This window comes from Stegodyphus dumicola, chromosome X1, assembly GCF_044657685.1.
Source record: "Stegodyphus dumicola isolate Sdum_Otavi_A_Nest chromosome X1, ASM4465768v1".
Taxonomy (NCBI): Eukaryota; Metazoa; Arthropoda; class Arachnida; order Araneae; family Eresidae; genus Stegodyphus; species Stegodyphus dumicola.
This window is the reverse complement of record NC_140780.1, coordinates 177239411-177266361: the sequence shown is the minus strand read 5'-3', so window position 1 is coordinate 177266361 and position 26951 is coordinate 177239411. Positions and strand designations below refer to the sequence as shown.

Below are 26951 nucleotides of genomic sequence, written 5' to 3'. Positions count from 1 at the left end.
GATACTTTCGATCTGGGTTTAATTAAATCACAAGATTTTTTTGTTTCATTAAAAAAATAACCGCAGTTATTTCAGTCTATTTCTTATATATCAGATACTTAAATCCAACATGCATGTTCAGTGGAACTTATGGCTGGCTTTAAAGAAACTCTATAACGTTGCCAATAGTAGATCCAATTTATTATTGAGTAACAAGTCTGCACAAAACCTCTTACTTAGTCATTTAACATGTTGCCTTATAGGGCTTGACATGTACAAACAGCTGCATGCAAAAGGTTAATAGCTGCAAAATGCATATGATTTCCCCCCCCCAAGAGGTTAACATATAATTTGGATTTGGGTTTAATTAACTACCAAGATTTGTTTTCATTAAAAAAAGAACAAATGCGGATATTTCAGTTTATTTCTTATATATCTGATGAATGATGAAGAGAAATTCCAGCACAGATTACATAGGCAGAAATAAAAATTGCAATGCATTTTAAATACCAAATTACTTTTGAATGTTTAGTACTTTCATGTAGCGAAACTACAATAGAAACTGAAAAGATGGAACAACTTTATAACGAATTTATATTTATTATGTTTACAGACTATTACGTTCAAGAAGTTACATGAAATGCAGTATAAATAACATATTTTTCAAAATCTTCTTTGCATAAAGAAAAGTGACTAAAATGTTGTCAGCTGATAACATACAGTATAATAAACATCAAACACTGCTTATTAGTTACTAAAAAAATATTTAATTAGCTTCTGAAAAATTTCTTAAAAATAATAAAAAGTTTTTTTAACTACCTTCTTCATTCTCATCTTCGCTTTCATCTTTCCCACTTTCTTCTTTCCCACTTTCTTCTTTTGCACTATCTTGTTTTATGCTATCTTTATCACTGTCTTTGGAAGAATCATCTGTTGGCTTCTGATCTTCTGCTTGAATTTCACTTTCGTCGTCTTCTTTGACATCAGGGGGCTAATTTAAAAATCCAAAAATAATTATCTTTCATGTCAACAGGCAAAAATCACTTATGAATACAGTAACCACAGCTTATTTAATTTTACTAGTTAATAAAAAGAAGCTGCTTATTATGTTAAAATTTTCCAAGAATCAAAACAAATATATACTAATTATTAGAGAAACAACCATTTATTAAACTCAACTTCACTATTTACAAAACATAGATGGGCAAGAAAACTGATTCTTCAGGGCTAAAATATCTTACTGGTACCTATCAAAACTGTCTCTAGTTTATCCATTTAACTTCATGAGGGTAAAGGATTATAAATTGCACAATTATGCAGAGCGTAAAGAAAAAATATTTAGCTAACATTTTGGCTAATGTAGTTTCTATAAACACCAATTTCGATCAAGACGTTTTGTAACCCTTTTGCGACAGCGCACCTTTGTTTAAGACGCTCGTGCGGGACGGAAGGGAATCGAAGGCAGTTAACGTATAAGATGGAAGTTTTGCATCGCTAAGCCTAATTTTATAAAAAAAAAATCAGGGAAAAAAAAGTTTCGCTTCTAGCATCATAATTTTGGGTATCATTTTAGATTATTACTTGAGCTCTTATGTATGTTAAAATTAGCACTTAATAACATTTTTTTTCTTTATTTTACTTGAAAATATACTTAAAAAGTTGCTTATCTTGTAACAATTTTCGGAAGCGATATTCAAATATTCCAAAATTTTAATTATAAAATCCATCAATAATTTTATAAAAGTAAGCTTGAACTTTCAATTATGTCAAATAGAATTTCCGATATATATTTACTAATATGTAAAGGATCTATGAAGCGAAAGTATGTTTCGAAGTCCATTAAACAAAAAGTGGAATTGCTGCAAAAAATGGATAAAGGCATAATCCTTTGTTTATCTAACCATTCCAAAATCTGTTTATAAATTTCACGCTGCTCTGCGGGGGGGGGGGGAATGAATTGGAAGTTGATCTGTCAGCATTATCCTTATCTTCAGGGCAGATGTTTTTATTTTATTTGGCTTATATAATTCCTTACTAAATGTAGTATTTCATCTCTATGTACTCCGTCTTTGATATGATTTAAATCAAGTTCCTCGTCATTATAATTCACTTCCGATAGTGAAGAAAGTGACGCAGAGGTTATTGAAAACGAAAAAATTTCGATTGACAAATTAGTCCGTATTCTCGACTCGGCAATTATAGGACTTAAACAGCGGAACTTTGTAACTAAACAAGAAATTATGTCTGTTTAATAGAATTAAAGAGAAAGTATTATCACATGAAATGAAGCAACTCAAAAAACTTATATTGAAAGAAATGTTTAATAAAGTAAATAAATAAATATTAAGCTTTTTCTTTTTGTAAATTTTGATACCCTTTAGATCATAATTGTTCTTTACTTCATTAATTACGGTTTCATATTTTTAATTTTATAATTTCTACATGCCATCTTACCAGATTTAAACTGATGATCTATAACTCGGAAAAATCGATAAACCGGAATCAACGAAGTCCCGACGAGTCCAGATTAACGACTTTTGACTGTATTGTATAGAATGAATGTTGTGTGATTGACCAGGGCCCCGGGTAAATGTATTGAATGCATGATCATACATATGTCTTTCTATTGTTTTGTAACATGTTGGATTTTTGTATTATGGTAAAATTTTGAAAAATGGGATAAAATGTGCACATCATCCCTAAACATTCTGAATTGAATGGAATTGTGTAGTGTTACATTTATGTTTATTTATTCTTGTTTTGAATTTTATAAAAATACTGGCGTTCAGTTTTTTTATTTCAGGTCGGAGGTGATGATGTGGGGGGCATTTGTTGAAAATATGACCTATTGTAACCCTTTTTCTGCATCATCTCTCCTCCCTGAAATAATTCTAACTCTAACATAAGGTTTAGTTCTTATTTTAGAGGGTTATAGCAATTACTTCTACTTCGTTTTTCACTGCCATGGTTTATATTAAGAACGGACTGTTCCAGCCTAATTAAGATGCAAAAACGAAACTTGATGTTACGTCATCTGGAAAGCTGAGTCGTGCCGATAGCTGATTGGTTGCCGTGAGATGACGTCATGTCTACTTCAGGTACAAGTATCTTGCATCGCTCTGGCTTATTCCTTTTTGTTCCTGTTTCATTGCTCCTTGGTGTGCCATTCCTGTGCTCATTGGAAGACCCAGTGGATGCGTACCGTCCAGCGATAAGTACCATGGTTCCAGTCCATGATGATTTTTCCTGGATTCTGCAAAGCTGCGATTTCCGGTGGTCAACTGCCATGGGCGGCATCCTGTTTCCAAGGTTAAGCAACGTCAAAATCCAAACTGTGATTTCTGGTGATCAACTGCCGTGGGCGGCATCCTGTTTTCATGAAGGCGGCATCTTCAATACAAGTGTTTTTCCAGGACTAGCGGCGATGTTTTTCCAAGCTGTGATTTCTCGTGAGCAACTACAGTGAGTGGCTTTTGGCAGTTCAAGTGCACTCAGGGTTTAGTTTAATTTTTCAGGTGCCTTCTTGGCCAAAACGCATGGACCTATTTATAGTGAAGTGAATTTCATATTAACTGCGTAGTTTTTGTTCTGTGATATGTTTTTCGCGTATTGAATACCAGTATTCAAAGATCAGGTAATATATTTGCTATATCATTAATAGTGGAATATTCATTAAAGGAAAAACCCTTGGGGTTAATGAATAGTCAACTAAATGTAATTTTTGATAATGTTACACTCTTCTGGTGGTTCTGGTGTTGATTAAACTTATTTATTGTATATTTATTTTTATATATATTGTTAATAAATTGGTTAAATTTAAAACTTTTGTCTTCAATGTCTGCACAGTATATAATCTTAGGGAGCTTCTATTGCTATTTCTGCTAAATGTTTTCATAACTTTAAACTTTGCTTATGCATCATGATCCAAAGATTTCCTTGTGTTCTTTTCTTCATCAGATAATTCTTGAAGAATCCAAGCAAAATCAGCTGGTTGCACATTTTTTTTTTTTTTTTTTTTTTGCCATGAAAACCGATATAAAATTTACAGAGCCAAATGTATTCAAATTAAAATAATACACGGCAATTAATAACACAAAATTGCAAAATATTTGAGAAAATATTTCCGAATTTTAAAACACGACAGCGTGCGTGTCGTAAATTTTATGAAAACACTGCGACATAGCACAAAAGCCTAGTTAAAAAAGAAAAAAGTCAAATGGCTTCCTGTTGGCCTATTCCATGATGTGGGGAACGGTAGAAAGGAGGAATAGAAATGACTTGAGGATGTCTCAGCTTCAATATGCGAAAAATGTGAATTAAAACTGAATTTGTCGTAAATTTTGCGCACACGCGCAAGCTGGAAGGTTAAATAAAAAAGGTTTATTTAAACCTGAATCTGACTTTCTAGTTACTTTCAGACATAGTGATAATTCACCTCACGTCTGTTAGGGGTTTTCGACTAGTTAAACTTTTACCAGAGCAAGGAAAACATTCAGCTATAAATAAGTACTTCTATTCAGAGTTTTAGCATTTATCACATTTTCGTTAAGCATGCTAAAAAACAATCTAAATAAATGTATATGTGTATTTTTCGAGTGCTGGAAAGAAGTGAGAGAAATGATCTTTTAGAAACGATGATAAATACTGAGTTGATGTTTGTTATGTTTGATACATATTCAATATAAAATATTTGTTATAGCTAATTAGATGTATCGATCCCCCCATGATATACACATGAGTGTGGAAATCAGTAATTAAGATTGCATTATTTAGTTCCAGTAAGATAATCTCAAGAAAAAGAAGGTGGAGCTCATTTTAGAAGTATAACCTACATGCGGTGAAATACACTTAAGTTTGTTAATAGATTTTTATTAAGAAAGAATTATTGATGGCAAAATCAAAGTTACTTTGATCAACATTGCCTTGAGCAGAAATTTTTTTCCATCTACCATCATCAACAATCTAATTTGAAAGTGACTCAAATTTTCTTTTAAATTCGCACTTGACCCTCTTTTCTTCAGAAGGCACTCTTTGACCTGTAAGTGGATGTACAGTCAAAAGTCAGACTTCCAGACTCGTCGGGACTTTAGCGATTCCGGATTATCGGTTTTTCCGCTCATCAATTTAAATCTGGTAAGATTGCATGCAGAAATTATAAAATTAAAAATATGAAACCATAATTTATGAAATAAAGAGAAATTATGATCTAAAGGCTATCAAAATTTACAAAGAAAAAGCTTTATATTTATTTGTTTACTTTAGTAAACATTTCTTTCAACGCGCGGATGCGTAAAGCATACATTACGCATAGTCGAAATTAGAAAATTGCAACCAGAAAACTATTTTATGTGTATTTGTGATATTTAGAATGACGAGAAATTTTATTTAAATCATATCAAAGACGGAGTACATCGAGATGAAATATTACATTTAGTAAGAAATTATAAGCCAAATAAAATAAAAAAATCTGGCCTGAAGATAAGGATAGGGCTGACAAAAAAATAGTAATTAACTAATACAATTCAGGCTTAGTTCAGTACGCAATAAGAGCAAGACAAAATTTCGCGAAACAACTTGGCTTTCGTAGCCAATCTTGTGATACACAGCCAATAATGTATAACGGGCGCTATTAAGCTAGGCTAAAATTACCTTTACTGATTCTAAGGCATTTCAGTTAATGTAGCAGACTGTGCTGCTCCTTAATCTTCTAATTTGATCCAACTTATTCCTTTTTTTGCAGACTGTTATTATTACAGCAATTTTATAAAAATTAAGCTTGAACTTTCAATTATATCGGAAAGAGTTTCCAGTTCTAGAACTGCCAAAGGATCTACAAAGCGAAACCATGTTTTGATGTCCATTAAACAAAAAGTGGAAATGCTGCAAAAAATGGATAAAAGCATATATATGTAAAATAAATAAATAAAAAAAAAAAATACGATGGCTTTGCTCTTTGCGAACCAGCATCCTTTAATTAATTTTCTGCAATTCAGCATCTCCCCTTAGACCATTACCTTCTAGAACATTCGCACCTATTACATAACCTCCTCATATAAATGATGCGTCATAAGTTTTTCTACATTTTTCTAGAAGCTACTCTGTTACATAACTTTTCATATAAATGCTGCGTCATAAGTTCTCCTACACAGATGCCTTCTCGCCTTCGTTCTGATAACGCTTCCGCTATGCTCCTCTTTCTTTGTTAGAACGTTATGACGTATTAAAGTTTAAAGTCAGTCGTATCTAATAGTTCAATTACTGAATAAGTTATTTGATTAACTCCATCTGGAAAAAGTCATCTGCTCTAAATTAAAATAAAGATATGCTTGCTGTTAAAATTGAAAAGTCCCGAGTCGTCATTTTTCTCCGTGATTCAATCATCCCAGCTTCGTCAACCATCTGCCAGAACGTGTAATGGAATAGCCTCACCATTCGCCTACGATGTGTTGGAATAACTGAAAACATTACATATATCTCTCTCAAAATTATGCGAGGAGTATGCCATTGGAAAGTCAACTGTATATGACATAAGAAAAAGGTACTTTTTGAACTTTTTATGGGAGCAACTTAAGCAACTTGCATTGAAAGAAATGTTAATAAAGCAAACAAATATATATTAAGCTTTTTTTTTTTGTAAATTTTGATACCCTTTAGAACATAATAGTTTTTTATTTTATAAATTACAATTTCATATTTTTAATTGTATAATTTCTGCATACCATCTTACCAAATTCAAATTGATGATCTATTATCTAGAAAAATCCCAAATCCGGAATCGCCGAACGAGTCCGGACTTCGGACTGTACATGCCCGGAGAAGTTAATGCACCGCCTGAGCAAGGCGGATATATACGCCCATAGAAACTATGATTTATTTATACCAAAAGCAAATTGAAGCACCGACTGAGCAAGGCATATATATACGCCCACAGAAACAAAGATTTATTTATACCAAAAGCAAATTGAATTCCTTTGACGTCAAGAAGATATTTTTAATAATAATCTTATTAGCTTAAGTTCTGCATGAGTACCATTTCAAATACAATCCTTTAAGAAGAAATCAGTATTGTTTTGGAACTCTTATTGTTTATCCTAATCTTTAAATTATTGTTATGATATTATTCTTAATGATTTAAATTTTATTTTCATAAATCAGATGAAAATAAGTCACATTTAAAACCCATCCTTTTTCAAAATCAGTCCACACATAATCTTAACAATGTTTTTTTTTTTTTTTTTTTTTTTTTTTTTTCCCTGCCTCTGTAGCTAGTCATTTGTAACTTTCTTGATAGCTCACATTTACAGGTACTAATGTTAACAGTAGCAATCCATGTTTCTTAATCGGCATCATTGAAGTAAAATTCTGGGATTAAAAGGGAAACAACAAAAGGAGCAGCTGGCTTTTTTTCAGAGGTTTAGAGTTATTTTGGCAAAATTTTGCAGTTGGTCCAAAAATTTGCAACAGTAGAGGTATTTGTAAAAAATAACTCGGAAAGCTAAGGGTTACTTAAATAATAACTGTTAATAATCAAGTACATAAATTTAAAATGCTATTAACCACACAGCATTAATATATACATACTTGTATGTAAGATTAATTTTCCTCTCATTTTCAGCCTTTGAATGCTGTTTTCTTGGTTTTTTTAGCAAAAACGATTAATCCAAAAATATAAATATAGAGATAAAAATATTTTTCATTCTTACTGGCTCTTACAAATCATTACATGAATATGCATTTGTAACTTTTAAAGCCTAAAAAACATACGTCTACACAACGATTTGTAGATGCTTTATTTTTTATCACGATATTTCTTATGACGAAGTTTTAAAACTACAATCATTTGAACTGCTTTATTTTCAACTTCAGTGTTTAGAAATGAATTGTTTTTTCCTTGCTTTTTTTCCCACTATGATGTTTTTAGTTTGCATTGTTTTTGGTGGGCACAGCTAATTGAATATTTGACTACATGGCTTTAATACATAGAAAATCAATCTTTATGACCTACGTGAAAAGCTTAATGATAGTATTATTAATAATAGTACTTAATGATAGTACAGTAAATTATGTTAGACAATACTTGCTTTGTAATTAACCCATGAAATACTGCAACAAATATTACCTCATTCATAAATTCACAAAGTTCTTATCAGCAAGTAAATTGAGCACTTAAAAGTCTTGAAATTCACTAATTTGTAGTTTTTTAGATATGCACAATGTTGAAACTTGCAACTTCTTGGTCACATGGCATGAACCAGCTAATGGGAAAGTTTCTTTCTGACAGTGGGATTAAATTCATCTTCAAGGCAAAATTTTGTAGAAATTTAACTTTCATAATTTGGATAAATGGAGAAATAAGTTTGAAAATTCATTTTTAGGAATGAAGTCACTTTGCAAGCCAACGAATGGGAAATGAATGTAAGGTCACGTGGTGTGATTTGGCTAATAGCGAACGTTCATGCTCAAACTTTTTCAGTAAAATTTTTACAAATACTCTGAATCATTGAACAACAATGTGTGTGTGTGTGTGTGTGTGATCATGGCAACGAATCGAGGGCTATTTGCCTGAGGGATGCCTTCGTAAAGGACTTTCTAAGGTAAACTGGCTCATATACACATTACACATGGGGAAAACCACGAAAACCAGCCCATTCGCGGGATTCAAACTACCAGGGTTCAGCGACTTTACCTCTCGGCCGCTGGTGGGCCATTGAATAATAATGATGATTAAATAAATGGAATAATATTAAGTCCTTAACCTGCTTTACCAGGTAACTCAAAATCCATTCCCAGCTTTGTCAGAAATAAAACAAAAAAGTTTAATTTATGTATTAACAGATTCACTACAAGCATGAGTTCTGGTGAATCAGGCTAGGTCGTTTAACACGTTGAGCGTGGCACCGGTCCCTAGGGATTGGCAGTGAACTTTCCGTGTGGCTGCCGTCGGTCCCTGGGGAGAGGCACTGGAATTTTCGTTTGGTTGGCGTCGGTCCTCGGGACCAACAGTATTAAAGTTAAAAAATAAATAAGCTCAATGAAATGTAGTGAAACATTCTAAACAAAAATATGGGTTAGCTCGCTGCCGGCTGAACAGAAAGGACAGCAAATTTTGCGCCACGCTCAACGTGTTAACAGTATTTTCAAATGTTGGATCATAATTTACAATTTCTTGAATGGCTCGATAAGGAGAATTTTGCATTCTTTAAAAGAAATGTGCTGTGATTAGGATTTCATCATGGATGCATTTTATCTTTAATTCTTCATGGATGTGGAAAATTCGAACAAACCACAGAGCATTTACAATGGTTTAAAGTATTTTGTTTTGCAGGTTGATCTTTAATCTTTCTGTTTCCGAAGCAGTTGCCCAAGCCAGGATGGCACAGAGCACGATAAGGCAAATTAAAGTTAAATAAAGCATTCTTTTCATGCGGATGCTTAATTTAGATTGTTTTTCCTCTAATGCAATATATAGACAAATGCTGAATTTGCCTCATCAATAATAACCCTGAGATACGTGCAAGAATTTAAAACTGGCAGTATTCTATTTTCAGTTTTGATTTCAGTGTGACTCAAACATATCCTCTGTATCTGCTATAAAGGACGACTGAGCATTTGGAGGTGTTTAGTTTTTTTTTTTTTTTTTTTTTTTTTTTTTTTTTTTTGCCAGAGTTGACTTAGCAAACTTATTTATTTGAAACTGAAGTTTGTCAATGGCTAGTTGAGGGTGCATAGAATTCGAGAGTATGACGGAATCATCTGCATATTTAGGTATTTTAGGATTTAGCAGGTTAGGTAAATCATTAATGTAGGTGAAAAGTTTAGGGCTTAAAATTGACTCCTCTGGTACACCACTGTAAATAATCTTTTTATCAGAAAGATAATCACATCTGACTTAGAGGGTTCTTCTTTTTAGGTAAGACATCTTAGAATTACGTATTTCGCCACTAAATACTAAAGGTACTATACGTCCTGCTTCACCATTAAAATCCTCCGTATTAGGCGGAAGGCAGGCAAAAACAGCCACCAATCGGGACATTAGTATCTTGCTCCCTGCCACTAGTCCCACACTTACGGCAACAGTTTCAAATTTTCACTATCCCAACCAAACCGACTGGAACCCAAGGTCACCACTGCTGGTTCTCGTTCTCATGGAAGAGTGTGGCTTTACTTTTCGCCTGCCAATCTGACTGGTCTTCAATAATGGTCCCGCCAATACTATGTGGGCTCGCACCCTTATCCCCGTGGGCTAACCACACCAGACGGAGTACAGAATTATTACCACTCTCCTCACCAGAGGGACCACCTGGCGGAATACAGTTATGACCTCTCTCCTCATAGAGCAGTAGTCTTCCCCAATCCCTCCCGCCGTCCAACCACATGGAACGATCTTCCTTAAGGATTCTGGAACTGCCAAGCTCACAATTATTTCCTCCCCAGGATGCTACTGCCATAGTAAAATAAATCAGTGTATGCCCCCAAGGGTTCTTTCTAGGTAGAAATAATTAACTTACTGAAGCTGTTTGGTAGCAGGAAGTTATAGATCTTGTGAATTTATCCGTCGTGCCATGCGTCGTCGAATGCATTCTCGAAATCAAGAAAGCATGCAGCAACTCCAGATTTTTTAAGCGAATGCATGAGCTAGATTGACTATATTTAAAATTTGACCTCTTGAGAGAATTTCAGATTGCTGTGTATTTTGAGTGACCCTTTGCTGCACAGACACTATACGCTTACAAACATCTATGCTTTCTCCAAGATTCAAACATAAACCCTTCGGCACAGCAGTTGGCATCACTAACTATAAATGCTACATATTAAAACATCGGAAATTTATGGATTTATTATTAGGAATGATGAAAACCATTTGTATATACATTCATTAATATAAATCTTACTCATTACATTAATACTAATACATACATCAACAACTTCTAAACCATCGGCATCTCTCTATGTGTATGTAAATATATGACTTATTAGATGTGTGTGTATATACTATATGCATGAATACAAAAATTAACATTGCCAAAAAGTTTATTTGAAGTTACTTCTAATTCATAAAACGATCATGTAATTGGTAGCAAATGTAGTTATCAGTTCTTTGCACATTATCATGGATATGGAATACACAGTTGAAAAATAATTTAAGTGCATTTTGTGCACTAGGCTAGTCATTAAATTTCACCCATTTACACACAACCTTTGTATTTAAAGTTACCTACTTAATGATTAAAAAATGAGTTACAATAATCAACAAATTTTGGCACATATAGTTATATTAAACAGTTAGCCTAGATCAGCAGTTCTCAACCTTTTGACTAATGTGTACCATTTAAACAAAAATTCAAAAAACTTTGTACCACCACCATATTTTTTACAATGACTATTTTTCAATTTCTCAAAAATATTTAGTGATTTGCACAACCTCTTGGCTATTTCTATTAAATATGCACACATAAAAAATATTAGATTAAAAATTGTTATTTTATTTATCAAAATTTAAGTTATAATACATAATTCCAAAATTTAATGCGAAATTTGGGCCTATTTAACCCTTTGATGCACGCGATATTATTTTTATATTTTTTAACTAAAAAATTCTAGAAATTGAATATTATGATCCTAGAGACAAATAATACAGTACAAAGTCCATAATCCGGACTCGTTGGGACTTCGGCGATTCCGGATTAGGGGTTTTTCTGGATTATAGATCATCAATTTAAATCTGGTAAGAAGGCATGCAGAAATTATACAATTAAAAATATGAAACCGTAATTTATGAAATAAAGAGCAATTATGATCTAAATGGTATCAAAATTTACAAAAAAAGCTTAATATTTATTTGTTTACTTTATTAAACATTTCTTTTAATGTAAGTTGTTTAAGTTGCTTCATTTTTTGTGCTAATACTTTCTCTTTAATTCTATAAACAGACATAATTTCTTGTTCAGTTACAAAGTTCCACTGTTCAAGTCCTGTAATTGCTGTGTCGAGAATACTGACTAACTTGGCAATCGAAATTTTTTCGTTTTCAATAACCTCCCTGTCACTTTCTTCACCATTGGAATCGATATTTTCTGGATTTAGAACCGTTGATTGATGATTAGGGCATTATCGTCACAATGAAAAACTTCTATTATATCATCTTCATTTATTACTGCTTCTCCAAATTTCTTTACAAAATCCAATCACTGGAAAATTTCACTTTTAGTTTGCGATGTCCGAAAACCTTCAAATTCACGGCTATCATCTTCATCGTCCTCACCATGAAATATGGTAGCTGGCCATAAATTATACCAAGCATGTTTTAACATATCTGGAGACACATCCTCCCAACACGCATGCGTAAAGCATACAAAAAAAAAAAAGTTTGTGGCTTTGAGGTCCGGATTATAGATCATTCCGGATAATGGCCATCCGGATTATAGATCATTATGGATAATGGCTGCCTGGATTACGGACTTTGTACTATATATGAAAAAGTCTACTCTGGCCCATTGATCTATGGGTGGTGGTCACACAGTGAAACCAGTGCACGTCTCGGACTTTGAAACTTACTGAGGTAGTAGGAAAAAAAAACTTACCTTTTTCCGTGCGCATTCTCAATAAATAACGAAATTCGCGAATTTTTAAAAAAAAAGTATGTAAAAAAATTGCATTATATGTAGATTTTTTACATTTTACAAATCATCAGAAAAAATTAAAAACTAAACATTTATATAATTTTTCTATAGCAGTAAAAACATAAGAACCTACATAATAAGGACATTCAGATAAATGTATTAAAAAACTCAGTAATGTAAGGATAAAGAAAACTCAGTTTTTTTTTTTTTTTTTTTAACGTCAAAGAACAAATTCTTTTGTGACACTGTTCAAAGCATGTTTTGTCTTTTTGGTACATGCATAGACCCACATTGCGCTTTTCACATATGTATCTTCTACGAGGTTTCTTCCTTGTGCTACGAAATGTACACTGCCTGGATCTAAATTTCACTGATATATGTCCAGGATTATTTAGTTTCTTTTCATCTGGCACATGAAATTTGTGGTTTTTTATGTTAATGGAGGGTGAGACTTGGTCTTTTTGGCTTTGATACGATCATTCATACTTATTTTATTCGTATTTGGTCCCAAAATGTTCAGAAAATATTTTTAATTTAAATAAAACTTTTATGCAATTTTTATTTTTATATATAGCAAAGTATATTATATTCAAACCACACAAAATAATTTATAAAATCACAATATTAGCATAGGAAACAAGCGTGTTGACGTCAGAGAAAAATCTCTGGGAAAGACCTTTTCACTGGGCAGGTGCATGTATTGTTTAGTAATAAAATAACTCTGTGGTTTCAAAGCCCCTTGTCTATATCTGGATAAAATTAAACATTCCTATTTGAAATGCAGCAAACACCATTGCGAAGAGCAGTGGTTTCAAGGCACGACCACTGAGCCTCTAGAGCAACGGTTTTCAACCTTTTGACAAATGCGTACCATCTAAACAAAAATTGAAAACCTTTAGTACCACCACCACTCTTGAACAAAGCTCAGATCGCACAAATTTACGATTGTTAGAGAAAAAACTCAATCAGGATGTTGGGACTTTAGTTTTTGAATTTAATAATTAAAAATACTTTGCATACTACCTATTTTTCTCTTGTGTACTACCATGCGAGTGTTGAGACACAATGCTCTAGTGGCTCCGTGGTCACGCCATGCAATAAATGATATAAATACACATAGGTTTTTTACATATGCAGTTTAATTATTGCTATTTTTTCATTGTTTATGATAAAAATGTTGTGCAACTAATAACTTTGAACTTTAAAGTTGTTTATATTAATAAAAGGAAGTTATTTTGTCTCATTGAAAATGAATTTTAAAAGGTACCCAATTTGAAGTACTAAGACCTCAGTAATCAATCATTTCAGAAAGAAGATGAGAAAAAAATTCGAAAATTGGCGGTTTCAGGGTGCAGCCAATACACATCAAAGGGTTAAGAGAGATCAATTTCTGTATGTTTGATCTTATTTTACTTGGTTTTAACTGCAAATCAGAACCTACTTTTAATTCTATTCTACATTTATTTTTCAAATATAACATGGAAGAAAATTCTTGTTCCCATAAATAGATTAGGGGAAAAGGCAATAAAAAATTAACAGCTTTATTTGATATGCCTTTAAGTTCTTTTTTTGGTCCAGCTAAAAATTTACGAGGTTAATTTTTAAATCTTAAGTTAGAGTTCAATCACAGGAAATTTCTAGTTTTTTTTTTTTTTTTTTTTTTAAGATAAAGGCACAGTTTAACAAAATGGATTCTAATCCAATTTTCTTTTTTATAATCCTCGGGAAAATACATAGTGAAATTATTTATCAATGAGAAACCATGGTTTTTAATGTCGGATACTAATTCTTTTATTTTCAAATTATTTTCAATTAGAAAAATTTCTAAAAGCTGTAAAAAGCTTAAAATGTTAGTAAAGTCCTTAATCCAGACGTCCATTATCCGAAATGATCTTTAATTCAGACCTCAACGCCACAAACTTTCTTTTTGTATGCTTTATGCATGCACATTTAATGTATAACGGACGGTATAAGCTAGACTAAAATTATCTTTACTGATTCTAAGGCATTTCAGTTAATGTTGGAGATTGTGCTGTTCCTTAATCTTCTAATTGGATCAGTTTTTTTTTTTTTTTTTTTTTTCCCCAGACTGTTAGAGCAATTTTATAAAAACTCAGCTTGAACTTTCAATTATTTCAAAAAGAGTTTCCAGTTCTGGAGCTGCCAAAGGATGTACAAAGTGAAAGCATGTTTCGATGTCCATCAAACAAAAAGTGGAATTGCTGCAAAAAATGGATAAAGGCATATTCGTCTCAAAATTATGCAAGGAGTATGACATTGGAAAGTCAACTGTATATGACATAAGCAAAAAGAAAAAGGAACTTTCTGTAGAAGCAACTTAAACAACTTACATTGAAAAGAAACATTTAATAAAGTAAACAAACAAATATTAAGCTTTTTTTTTTTTTGCAAATTTTGATACCCTTAGATTATAATTGCTCTTTATTTTATAAATTATGGTTTCATATTTTAATTGTCTAATTTCTGCATGCCATCTTATCAGATCTAAATTAATGGTCTATAATACGGAAAAACCCCTAATCTGGAATCTCTGAAGCCCTGACGAGTCCGGATTACGGACTTTGTACTGTATATCCAATTCTTTAATTATTAGCTCAAGTAATTTTTTATCATTGTATTTATTTTATCTCTAATGGTAAACAAATTCACACTTTCTCCTTGTAATTCTAAATTTAATTCATTTAACTTCCCAAAAATATCAGCTAAATGTGCGTAACATGCCAACCATAATTTACAGAATAAGCATTTTTGTAATTCAAATTTTGAATCACAGAGGAAAATTTGAATTTTTGATCGAAGTTCAAAAAGTCAATTTAAAACTCTGCCTCTGCATACCACCTTACAAGAATGTAACAAAAGTGTTTTATGTTCACTGCCCATCTCTTGGCATAAAATTATAAATGTTCTTAATTTAAAGCTCGACTCTTAATAAAATTAACAATTTTCACAGCTTCATTCAAAATGAATTTCAAGTTTTTGGGGATTGTTTTGGCTACTAAAGCTTCACGATGAACAGAGCAGTGAGTATACTTAGTTTCAGGTGTGACTTAGTTCTTTATTTGAGAAATAAAACCGGAATGAAAAACCCGAACTCCATTAACTGCAGAGTAATGCACTTATTCCAAGGAATATCATTCTCAGACATAAAACTGTCAATTACTTTGAAAATTTCATTTGCAGCTGCTCTTTCATGAAGAGGTTCACAAAATAAATACTCTTGGGTAATACATTTATCTTCTTATATTCTAGATGTCTTTTAAGAAACAATTTTCATACTTTGATTGGATAAAAGTTCAGTAAACAAAACATTGTGGTTGAGGGTCCATTTCATCTTCATTATAAGAAAACCCAAATGATAAATAACTTTCATTACATTTTATATAAACAATTTTTCTTTTCTTTTCAGTCTTCTTAGTGCTAGTAGACCATGCTGGATCCACCACCTGTGAATTCTCACTTTTCGCTTAGTCAATCCTAGCAATTTTTCAATTTTGAAAAATCTAGGTTTGTTTTATTATTTTTTCACAAACCTTTAAATGCAGACTATATTAAGAGTTCTTCACAAACAAATGAGGATATTCTCAAATAGCATAGAAAATTAAGGAATACAAAATACCAGCTGTTAGAGACAGCAAATCAGCATAAAAATTTGATTCTAATTGAAAATGGGGCTAATCTTTGGAATATGGCAACAGGCAGTTTGGTGACATTTTGGTAGGCGATAAAGGTTACTACCTAGGACTTTGACAATAATGTGAGAAGCACCCAGTTTCAATTACGCATTATTTTGTGCGAGAGAAATGAGAGATCATGAAATATGTCGTGACATTTATGGACGAATCACAGTTCTTTAATCGGAAAAAGGGGGAAATTTGGAAAAATATCTGCAGTACTTTATAGTATTTTGTATTTAGCTTCATTGTGTGTTTCGTGAAAAAGTGTTGCTTAATTTTTGGATCCCATGGCCCTATCTAAAGTGAATTTGAAATTTTTATTGTGTTTAGCATTTTGTATTTAGCTTCATTGTATGTTGTGTGGGAATGAAATGAGATTGTGTGAAAGGAAGGATATTACAGATAAGTTTGAATGGCGGTGCAAGAAATCTGGTGAAAATGGACATTTTGTGATCCGCCATGCACTCAAGATTCTGTAGAAGTTTAGGTAAGTTAGTATTTTTAATCATTTGAGGATATTATTTTTATGCATTGTTCTAAATATAAGGAATAAATAAATAAATATGCTATTATTGGAAAATTTTTATTAGCAATGAATTAGTTTAAAGTAAGTTAGTAAGATTTTAAGTAGTGTTTTTTAATTTCATTATATTTTAATTAAATGATAGTTATTTTGTGAATTATATGTTTGTAGCATTTGGAATACGTTTCAGTAGAAGTAAATGTGCATGGAAATAATTTAAATATTTGACACTAAGTATTTGCAACCATTTTTAATGTTTGCGTTATAAATTCACAGGTGATGTTTATAATAGATAATTTAGAGGGAAAATTTTTTGGATATTTTATTTATTTTATATGTGCAGATGTTCATCCTTGGAAAAGGTATATATATTTTTTCGCAATCAGGTAATCCTGTATATGTCCTTTCTACCGACTTTAAAGATTCACAAAATTTTCCTGCAAATTTTTCTAATTTATGAGAAAAAAGCAGTGTACATGGATAAAGTCAAGAGCCATTTTTGCATAATTCTAGGATTTTTTTTTAAGAAAAAATAGGTCGACGTGTACATGGTTTAATTATATTTTAATTAAATGATAGTTATTTTGTGAATTATATGTTTGTAGCATTTTGGAATACATTTCAGTAGAAGTAAACGTGCATGGAAATAATTTAAATATTTGACACTATGTATTTGCAACCATTTTTAATGTTTGCGTTATAAATTCGCAGGTGAAGTTTATAATAGATAATTTAGAGGGAAATGTTTTTGGATATTTTATTTATTTTATACGTGCAAATGTTCATCCTTGGAAAGGGTATATACTTTTTCGAGATCAGGTAATTTCATATACATGTCCTTTTTACCGACTTTTAAGATTCACAAAATTTTTCTGCATTTTCGTGCAAATTTTTCTAATTTATGATAAAAAAGCAGCGTACATGGATAAAGCTAAGAGTGTGCGCAATGCCATTTTTGTGCAATTCTGGGATGTTTTTTTAAGTTAAAATAAATCGACGTGTACATGGTTATCGTGTATGTGCCATTCTGAAAAACGCGGCAAGGAGTTTGCGATTCTGCACTTTTTCCCAATTTTGCAGTTAATATTCGTCATGATTAAGCACTTTTGTTCCATAAAATTTCTAGCATAAGCGTAATTCCGCTAGTAGATTGTTGGAAAAAATGTTGAGTACGTAAAAAGAAAAGAAATCTGTCTTTACTTTGTGAAGACAAAATGGCGGCGAAAAAAAAAAGTAGAAGGTTGCTGTAGCAGGGTTGGCTTGGCAACATATAAAGTACAGTTATTCTAATAAATCAATCAACTTTAAAAAGAATGAGATACTACTTTTAATAGGAACTTATTTCTATTAAATATAACATCCATATCTATTACTCCCTTTAAAAAATCATTTATGACTAATTTTGTTATATCTATGTCTAAAAGAATATTTGTGAAAATAAAACCAGATTATTTTCCTAAAGTCTACAAGTAGCTATCAACCTTGAAACAAAGCTCAGATCCCATAAATTTAGTACTAGAGAAAAAAACAAACATGATGTTGGGGTATTTAATTTTTGAATTTAACAGTTAAAAATACTTTTTTTCTTTGCATACCACCTATTTTTCTCTTGCATACGACCAGTAGAGAATTCCTGGCCTAGATCACCGATTACTATTTTTTTATAATTTACTCAAGATGAAAAATAAGGCATTTATTTAAAAGAAAAAAAATGTTTGGTTGATCTTTGGATTATGGTAACTTGGCGATTTTTTGGCGACCAACTCTGCTACAGCAACCCTCTATTTTTTTTTTTTTTTCCGCCGCCATTTTGTCTTCACGAAGTAAAGACATGTTTCTTTTCTTTTTATTTACTGAACTCTTTTTCCAACAATCTACTAGCCAAATTACACTTATACTAGAAATTTTATCTAACAAAACTGCTTAATCATGACAAATATTCACTGCAAAATTGGGAAAAAGTGCACAATCGCAAACTCCTTGCGCGTTTTTCACAATAACACATACACATAAACCATGTACACGTCAACTTATTTTTACTTAAAAAAAATTCCAGAATTGCACAAAAATGGCATTGCGCACACTCTTCACTATATCCATGTACACTGCTTTTTTCTCATAAATTAGAAAACTTTTTACGAAAATGCATGACAATTTTCTGAATCTTTAAACCCGGTAAAAAGAACATATATGAAATTACCTTATCGCGAAAAAGTATATACCCTTTCCAAATATGAACATTTCCACGTATAAAATAAATAAAATATCCAAAAACTTTTACCTCTAAATTATCTATTATAAACGTCACCAACGAATTCATACCGCAAACATTACAAATACTTAGTGTCAAATATTTAAATTATTTCCATGCACGTTTACTTCAACTAAAACGTATACCAAATTCCTACAAACATAAAATTCACAAAATAACTATCATTTAATTAAAATATCACTAAACCATGTACACGTCGACTTATTTTTACTTAAAAAATATCCCAGAATTGCACAAAAATAGCATTGCGCACACTCTTCACTATATTTATGTACACTGCTTTTTTCTCATAAATTAGAAAAATTTCACGAAAATGCATAAAAGTACTCAACGTATACTACTCAAACATATTCCAAAATACTACAAACATATAACTCACAAAATCACGATCATTAAATTAAAATATAATTAAATTAAAAAACACTACTTAAAATATAAATAAACACATACATTAAATTAATAAAAATTAAATTACAATCCTAATTACTTTAAACTAAATCATTGCTAATAACAATTTTCAAATAATACCATTTTAATTTATTTACTCCTTACAATTAGAACAATGCATAAAAATAATATCCTCAAATGATAAAAAATTCTAACTTACCTAATCTTCTTCAGAATCTTCATTACGTCGCTGCAGTACTACTGCTAATTTCTAAATCCTAAATCCAATAGTCAACTGGAAGTCTATTCACCAAGTAATAAGAAATTAATAAAATTTCACCTATACTCAAACTACTTTCAGCAAACCACGTACCCTTCCTTACACTCCTTTTCACAAAATGTCCATTTTCACCATATTTCTTGCACTGCCATTTAAACTTGTAATATCCTTCCTTTCACACAATCTCAACTTATTATTAATATCAGATAAACGCATTAAAAATTTAGAATTCACTTTACATAGTGCCATGCAATCCGAAAATTAATCAACACTATTTCACACAACGAAGCTTTTCCAAATTAACCCCCTTTTCCGATTAAAGAACTGTAATTCATCCATTAATGTCATGTTTCACACAACACAGAATATAGCTAAATACGAAATTTCCAGATTTCCCCCCTTTTCCGATTAAACAACTGTAATTCGTCCATTAATGTCACATGACATATCTCATGATCTCTCATTTCCCTCACACAAAATAATGCGTAATCGGAACTGAGTGCTTCTCACATTATTACCAAAGTCCTAGGTAGTAACCTTTATCGCCTCCAAAATGTCGCCAAACTACCAGTTACCATATTCCAAAGATCAGCCAAATGTTTAAAATATTCTGTGGTAAAATCCTAATGTACGGTTTTGAAAAACTGTCGCTAACATCAAAACGGCAAGTTTACTGCTCATCCTAATGTTGTCAAATCCTGTGTATAATGTATACTAGGATTAACCTGATTTTGTGTCATACGAGAATGGGAAGATATTTTCTTTCGTTCAACATGCACTGCACACGCGCGAGTCTCTCGATTATCGAGTTTACTGGAAAATTGCTCTGCTTTTCTTAAAGACAATCTGATTGCAGCTGCGAAAACTGGCTCTGCTACCCGAATGATACTCACGCGATGCATAATTTGCCACGAAAGTTGTTGGTGCAAAAGATCCTTTTTTCTGGGGGGGGGGGTTGCATATAAAATTCCCAGACTTTTCCTGATTTTGACTAAAATATTTAAAATCCACCTTTTTTTTTTTTTTTTTCAATTTTCGAATTCCCTGGTTTTCCAAGTAGCATGGCAGCCCTAATAAAACTTAAGTAATAAACTGTTGGAAACTCAAGATTAAAATGTGCATCTAAACAGCAGTGAGACAAAATTAAATGTGAAAAGTAGGGCCACAGAAGATGGTTTAAAAGGTGTCATATTTTAGTAATAATGTTTACAAAATCAGATGGGATAAGGAATTAAATTTTTTCTCTTTATCATAAAAATTCTATTAAATCTAAGATTATTCAGGACATGAATCATTTTAAATGTATTGGTGAATAATACTTGAAAGAATAAAAGCTGCATAAGTAAAAAATTTCAGTAAGTTCTGTGTTTTTAACCCTCTCACTGTGTATCCTGCAATTTCCACAGGCAAAGTAGCAATATTTTCGGAACCCACGACTTCCGAGGAATGCGTTCTTTTCTGTCTATTTAACTGTGCAACCCACTCTTTTTTTCATTCATGGTTTCATTTCAGCTTTACTCTGATGTTTGTTTACTCCAATCCGGGTTAACAGATGACGTTGGCTGTCCATATTTCTGCAAAATATACAAGCATGTATAAATATGGTTTACACCATTTTGTACGCTCTTTTCAAAGCTCAAAGATGTCTTTAGTTCAAATCTCAATCCCATGAGACTAACTGCTCAACATTTGCTGTCCCATGACATGACAGTCTGCTAGCCATATACATCCCTCGATCCCATCAAAAAAGAGCCTCCGAGACAGTGTGCTATTTGTTGCTCAAAAGAAAAAAAAACCTAAAACTAGTGAAAAAATTCGGTAAGAAATGTGAATTTGGTGCAAAGTTTGCGAGGTAGGACTTTGCCTCGAGTCTATTTCGAAGTTAATCATACTAAACTATTTTGCATACTTTCATTAGAATATATGTTTTAACTTCCTATTTGATAAAACAAATCATAATTTAACCACAATTAATTTCCAAACTTTTGCTTTTACATGATTGTTCTTCAATTTTCCAACAACCTTTTGTTATGATCTAATTCTATACTGAAAAAAATTTTTTTTTTCCCCTTAAAAAAAAAAATGGAAAAGTTGGCATATTTTAACTCTAAAATACATGTAGATTTGAAATATATAATAAAAAAACAAAATTTTTAACCCATTTTGATAAAAAAAAATTTTGCAGCAAGAGGCTTAATGTTTATTTTCCATTAACAGAGTTGTTATGTGTTATATTTATTATATTATTAGCAGTTCATGATCAACAGACTGTCTAAAAAATAGTGGCATAACTTTGTGCTACTCTCAGAAGCAGCATATATCGTAACATTTTGATTATTTTCGTCTCTCAAATCAAGGGCATGGTAAAATTTGATCACATATTTTTTAACCAAAATAATTAACTATAGTGGTTTTCAACAACTGTATGGGTTAAACAGTTTTTTCTTGTAGATAAAAGAAATTTATTTTATAGTCTTAGGAAATATCACTTTATTTCAGGGTGTTAAGACTGAGACACCATAAAAATATAATTTCAGCGGATAAGATTTGGAATTTTGCTCACATGAAAGGAATGCCGATAAAATCATATTTCTGGTTACCATGATAGTTTAACTTTGCTTTAGCCTCCTGATTTTTTTTTAAATAAAAATAGATTGATGTGTACGACAAATTTAAAGCAGTGCACAATGCCTAGTTTGTGCTATTCCGGGATTTTTTTTAAGTGAAAACAGATCAATGTGTACATGGACACAGAGTTTATGCAATTATTTGACTTCTTATTTTTGTTTTGTGTAGTGGCCATCTTGAAATTTTTTCCTGGCGCCGGTCTTGGCATCAAAAAGAATCGCCAAAAAACAAGGGACACCCAATTGTAAACTTTTACCGGAATATTATAACAACAGTTAGAAGAATTAATTATAGATGATTTTACTGAAACACAGGCTTTTGATGTGCACCATGCTGGTAATTAAGCATTTTAAAAGTGGGGGGGGGGGGAACATTAATGTCTATGTTAACTATTTTAAATGTAATGAAAATACTGTAAATCATACATATAAATAGTGTGCACATTAAAACTTCACCATTATTAGATGCTCTGCAAAGGTGTGACTTGTTAAAACCTATATCTGAGACTCAAACTTTGGTTACAAATAACCAGTTGGAACTTCAATAAGTAAATAGCCACAGAGAAAATTTCATCAAAAAGATAGAAGACTCAGTTGTTCTTGCAATTGAGTTTTAAATTTACAAAATTTATTAAAACATTTTTATTTTTTACCATCAAAACATTCTAGAATATACACAAAATCAAAAGCGAAATGAAATCTTTAGATTAGTTTTAATTAAGCCTAATAATATTCAAAACCAAATTATTGAAAATTATTAATGCAGTTTTCTTTTCAACTATTAATAAATAATATAATTTAGCTCTCTAAAAATAACTGCATATGCAAGAGACACATTAACAGTACCGTAACTCTTGTCATTTTTAAAAATACTACATAAGCCTGATAAAAAAAACAGCAACATAATTTTCCGCATTTAAGCAAATTAAGTCGCGATTTAATGGATTAAAAAAAAAGGAGGGAAACGCGTACAGCGCCAAGATTTCGCAGTTTTACCATACTAACCGGTGTTATCGGAATTTTAGCAAGAGACGTTAAATAAGTAGCCAGCCAAATCCGATCCTATACGGATCTTCCCCGAAAAGTACAAATTATGACATCATTATTTTTATCCAAATGAAAAAAATTATAACAAAATTTAAATTACATCTTTTAAAAACTTAATTAACAGAAAGCAGTCTCCCATGCTAAATACGCCATAACAAATTAAATTTTGGCGGGAATGGGAGTTGTATGCCGTTAGGGCTAGTAATCTTAACAGTACGAATTACATACAAATAATTACCAATAATAATTTCTATAATGAATATACAGCTTACATAACTATTATTATATATAAATACCATCACTCTGCATAAGTTAAAAAGTAAATAACATGAAAAATTGACCAATTCAGTAGCACATATTCTCGATGATTCAAATTGCAGTTAGATCATTTCTTACCGTTGAGTTATGCTCCTCATTATTTTCTGAAGACATTTCGGATGGCCTCTTAGTCACGTAAAATTATGAGAAGTTAAACAAAAAAAATAACAGTAAACAAATGTACAAGTCGAAAAATAACAATAATTCAATCCAAACCACTTCGGTGAAGAACACGCACAACAACTAGTTCCCGCTGTTTGCAACACTTCCAAATACCTTACAGTTCACTTCATTTCATATCCAAATTCGAAATTTGTGATTCACTTACCCTATAGGTAGCGCTGCAAAAATTTAATGAGAAGCCTAAAATTTTTGCATACAAAACAAATAGTATTTGACGTTTCGGAAAGTAAATCACTCTACATCATTACAGAAACCAAGCGTCAAGTGTATTTATAATCATGCCTGAGGATGTCCGTCAAGAATATCTATGTTGCAACTCTGAGGGCTACAACGCGCAGGCTACAAATTAAATAATACCAGCAATGATTTACTAATATAAAGATTTTAATAGGGATATCTCACACAAGTGGAAAACGTTACAATATCTCTAACAAGTGCATACATATAACTGAGTGAAAAGGGAATTCCCAGCTTAGTTCTCAGTTAAAGAAAAAATGAGAATAATAAAAAATAGTCCAAACGAAAGCGGGGCTCCTTCTGTCGACTTCGCCAGTACCTCCTACATACGTATGTAGGAGGTACTGGCTTAAGACGGTAGCCTGGACGATGGAGCTTGAAGTGATTGCGTAGTAACCAGAGACTCTAAAAACCTTTTTGATATGAGGATCATCGCTATTGTGATGTCACCCTATGCTATGAATATATTTTTATCCTACTTGTTTTCATCTTTCTATGTTTCTTTTATTATCATTAAAATACTAAATCTTAATACTGGTGTCATCATTATAGTAAAGTAGAATGAGAACCCTGCATATATATATAATACGATTGATATAAATATGTACCTAGCGTATTCGGAAACTAAGTACCGTTTCATTCTAGCGCCGTCGCAGCGCATTGGTAGGCGTCCCGCGCATGCGCACTAGTCTTTCTTGTTCACTGACTTTCAATTGTCGTCATTTTGATTGCTCTATGTTGTGTTTTCAGTTTGCTGTGCACATTCAAAATGTTTAAGACAATTAGTTCTCCCGCTGTCTGTGAGATTCGTGCCGTGATTAAATTTTTGAACGCGAGGAATGTTAAACCGGCCGAAATTTATCGTCAAGCGACAGAAGTTTACGGTTAATACGCGATAAGTGATTGAATGGTGAGAAATTGGGTAAGAATGTTTAATGCAGGTCGAACAAATATCCACGCCGAGGTTCGGAGTGGTCGGCCTTCTATTGTCACCGATGATTTGGTAAGGAAAGTTGATGAAGCAGTTCATGAGAACAGACGCTTCACAGTGACAACTCTTTCAGAGGCATTTCCACAAATTTCACGTACTGTTTTGTTCGAAATTGTGTCTGACCGCTTGAATTATGGCAAACTATGCTCCCGATGGATTCCAAAAATGCTCACTGATGTTCACAAAACAAAGCGACTTGGAAGTGCCCTGACCTTTCTCACGCGGTACAGTGATGAGGGAGAAAACTTTTTCAACCAAATTGTGACAGGTGATGAAACTTGGGTGTGTCATTTCACACCAGAATCGAAACAATCAATGGAGTGGAGACACACTCATTCTCCGAAAAAACAAAAGTTCAAAGTGACAATCTCATCACAAAAAATCATGTGCACTGTCTTCTGGGATAGGAAAGGCGTTTTGCTTACTGAATTTCTTCCCAGAAGTGAAACCATTAATGAGGCACGATATTGTTTAACTTTAACAAAACTAAGGCGTGCCATTCAAAACAAACGAAGAGGAATGCTCAGTAAAGGAATTGTGTTGCTCCATGACAATGCTCGGCCCCATACTGCTGGTGTCACTCAATTGTTAATTCGACAGTTTCATTGGGAGCAGTTCGATCACCCGCCGTACAGCCCGGACTTGGCGCCGTCCGACTATCACTTGTTCCTGCACATGAAGCGCGAGCTTGGTGGCAAGCAGGGGCGTAGCTAGAGGGGGCAAGGAGGGCATCTGTCCCCGGGCGCAGAATCCAAGGGGCGCCAAACTGATGTGGTGTGGTGTATTTAATTATGGAAAAGCACACTAGGGCTATCTGCCTAAGGGGAGGGATGCCTTCGTGGAGGACTTTCTAAGGGAAACTGGCTCGTATACATGTTACACATGGGGAAAACCACGAAAACACCCATGCTGCCAGCCCGTTCGCGGGATTCGAACCTCGGACCGAACTACCAGTGTTCAGCGACTTTACCGCTCGGCCGCTGGTGGGCCGCCAAACTGATTTTACGACATTTTAGAATTAAATGTTTTTCATCCTTGGCAAGCAGTAGGGGGCGCGAAATCTTCAGTTGTCCCCGGGCGCTGAAAACCCTAGCTACGACTCTGGTGGCAAGCGCTTTGGATCTGACGATGACACGAAAAATGCTGTGGAGTCGTGGTTATGGAAACTGGTGGGACGTTTCTTTGACGATGGTATACAAAAACTGGTCACCCGCTATGACAAGTGTTTGATCATTGGCGGAAACTATGTTGAAAAATAGTTTAAGCCATGTATTTTCATGTAAAAATAAAATTGGATTCGAAAAAATTGTTTTACTATTTTTTTTTTTCAAAACGGTACTTAGTTTTCGAATACGCCTCGTATATATATAGAGAGAGAAAGATAGATAGTTATCATACCAGCAAATCTTAAATTCAGTCCTCGCTTCAACGCCGTGAGTTTGTCAAGCTGCGCAGAGACGCGATTTGAAAAGAACAAACTGATTTGAGTTCAATTTAAAATGAATAATTCGGGTTATTACATTATTTGTTCATAATATGATTCTGATGCCAAATATAACTAAATATCTATATCAATATTCTAAATTTTTACATTCTTTGGCTAATTTACTTCATCAATTTTCTTAGACATTTTTATTGAGAGAATAATGGGGAGGGAAGGAAACCTTTTATATATATTTAACTGATTTTAAATACGATGAAAATGAAATTAATAATATTATATATTGTTACGTGCGTACGGGTTCGTGATACACTGAATGCACAAGTGCTATGAAAGATTAATAAAATGTAT

General features: G+C 32.5%; 1 protein-coding gene across 2 annotated transcripts in view; it reads right to left on the bottom strand.

Moving 5' to 3' along the window:
- Positions 1-24026, bottom strand: part of LOC118204675 (protein DEK-like) — a 114678-nt gene extending 90652 nt beyond the window's left edge. The window contains exons 1-2 of one of the 2 annotated variants that reach the window (XM_085807816.1): positions 23827-24026; positions 799-970 (exon numbers count right to left, since the gene is read on the bottom strand). In XM_085807816.1, the coding sequence (XP_085663942.1) occupies positions 799-970; positions 23827-23862 (208 nt within the window). In that variant the 5' untranslated portion in view covers positions 23863-24026. The remainder of the gene's footprint in view (positions 1-798; positions 971-23826) is intronic. The other variant, XM_085807817.1, reaches the window with a different exon arrangement.
- Positions 24027-26951: the final 2925 nt, after the last annotated feature.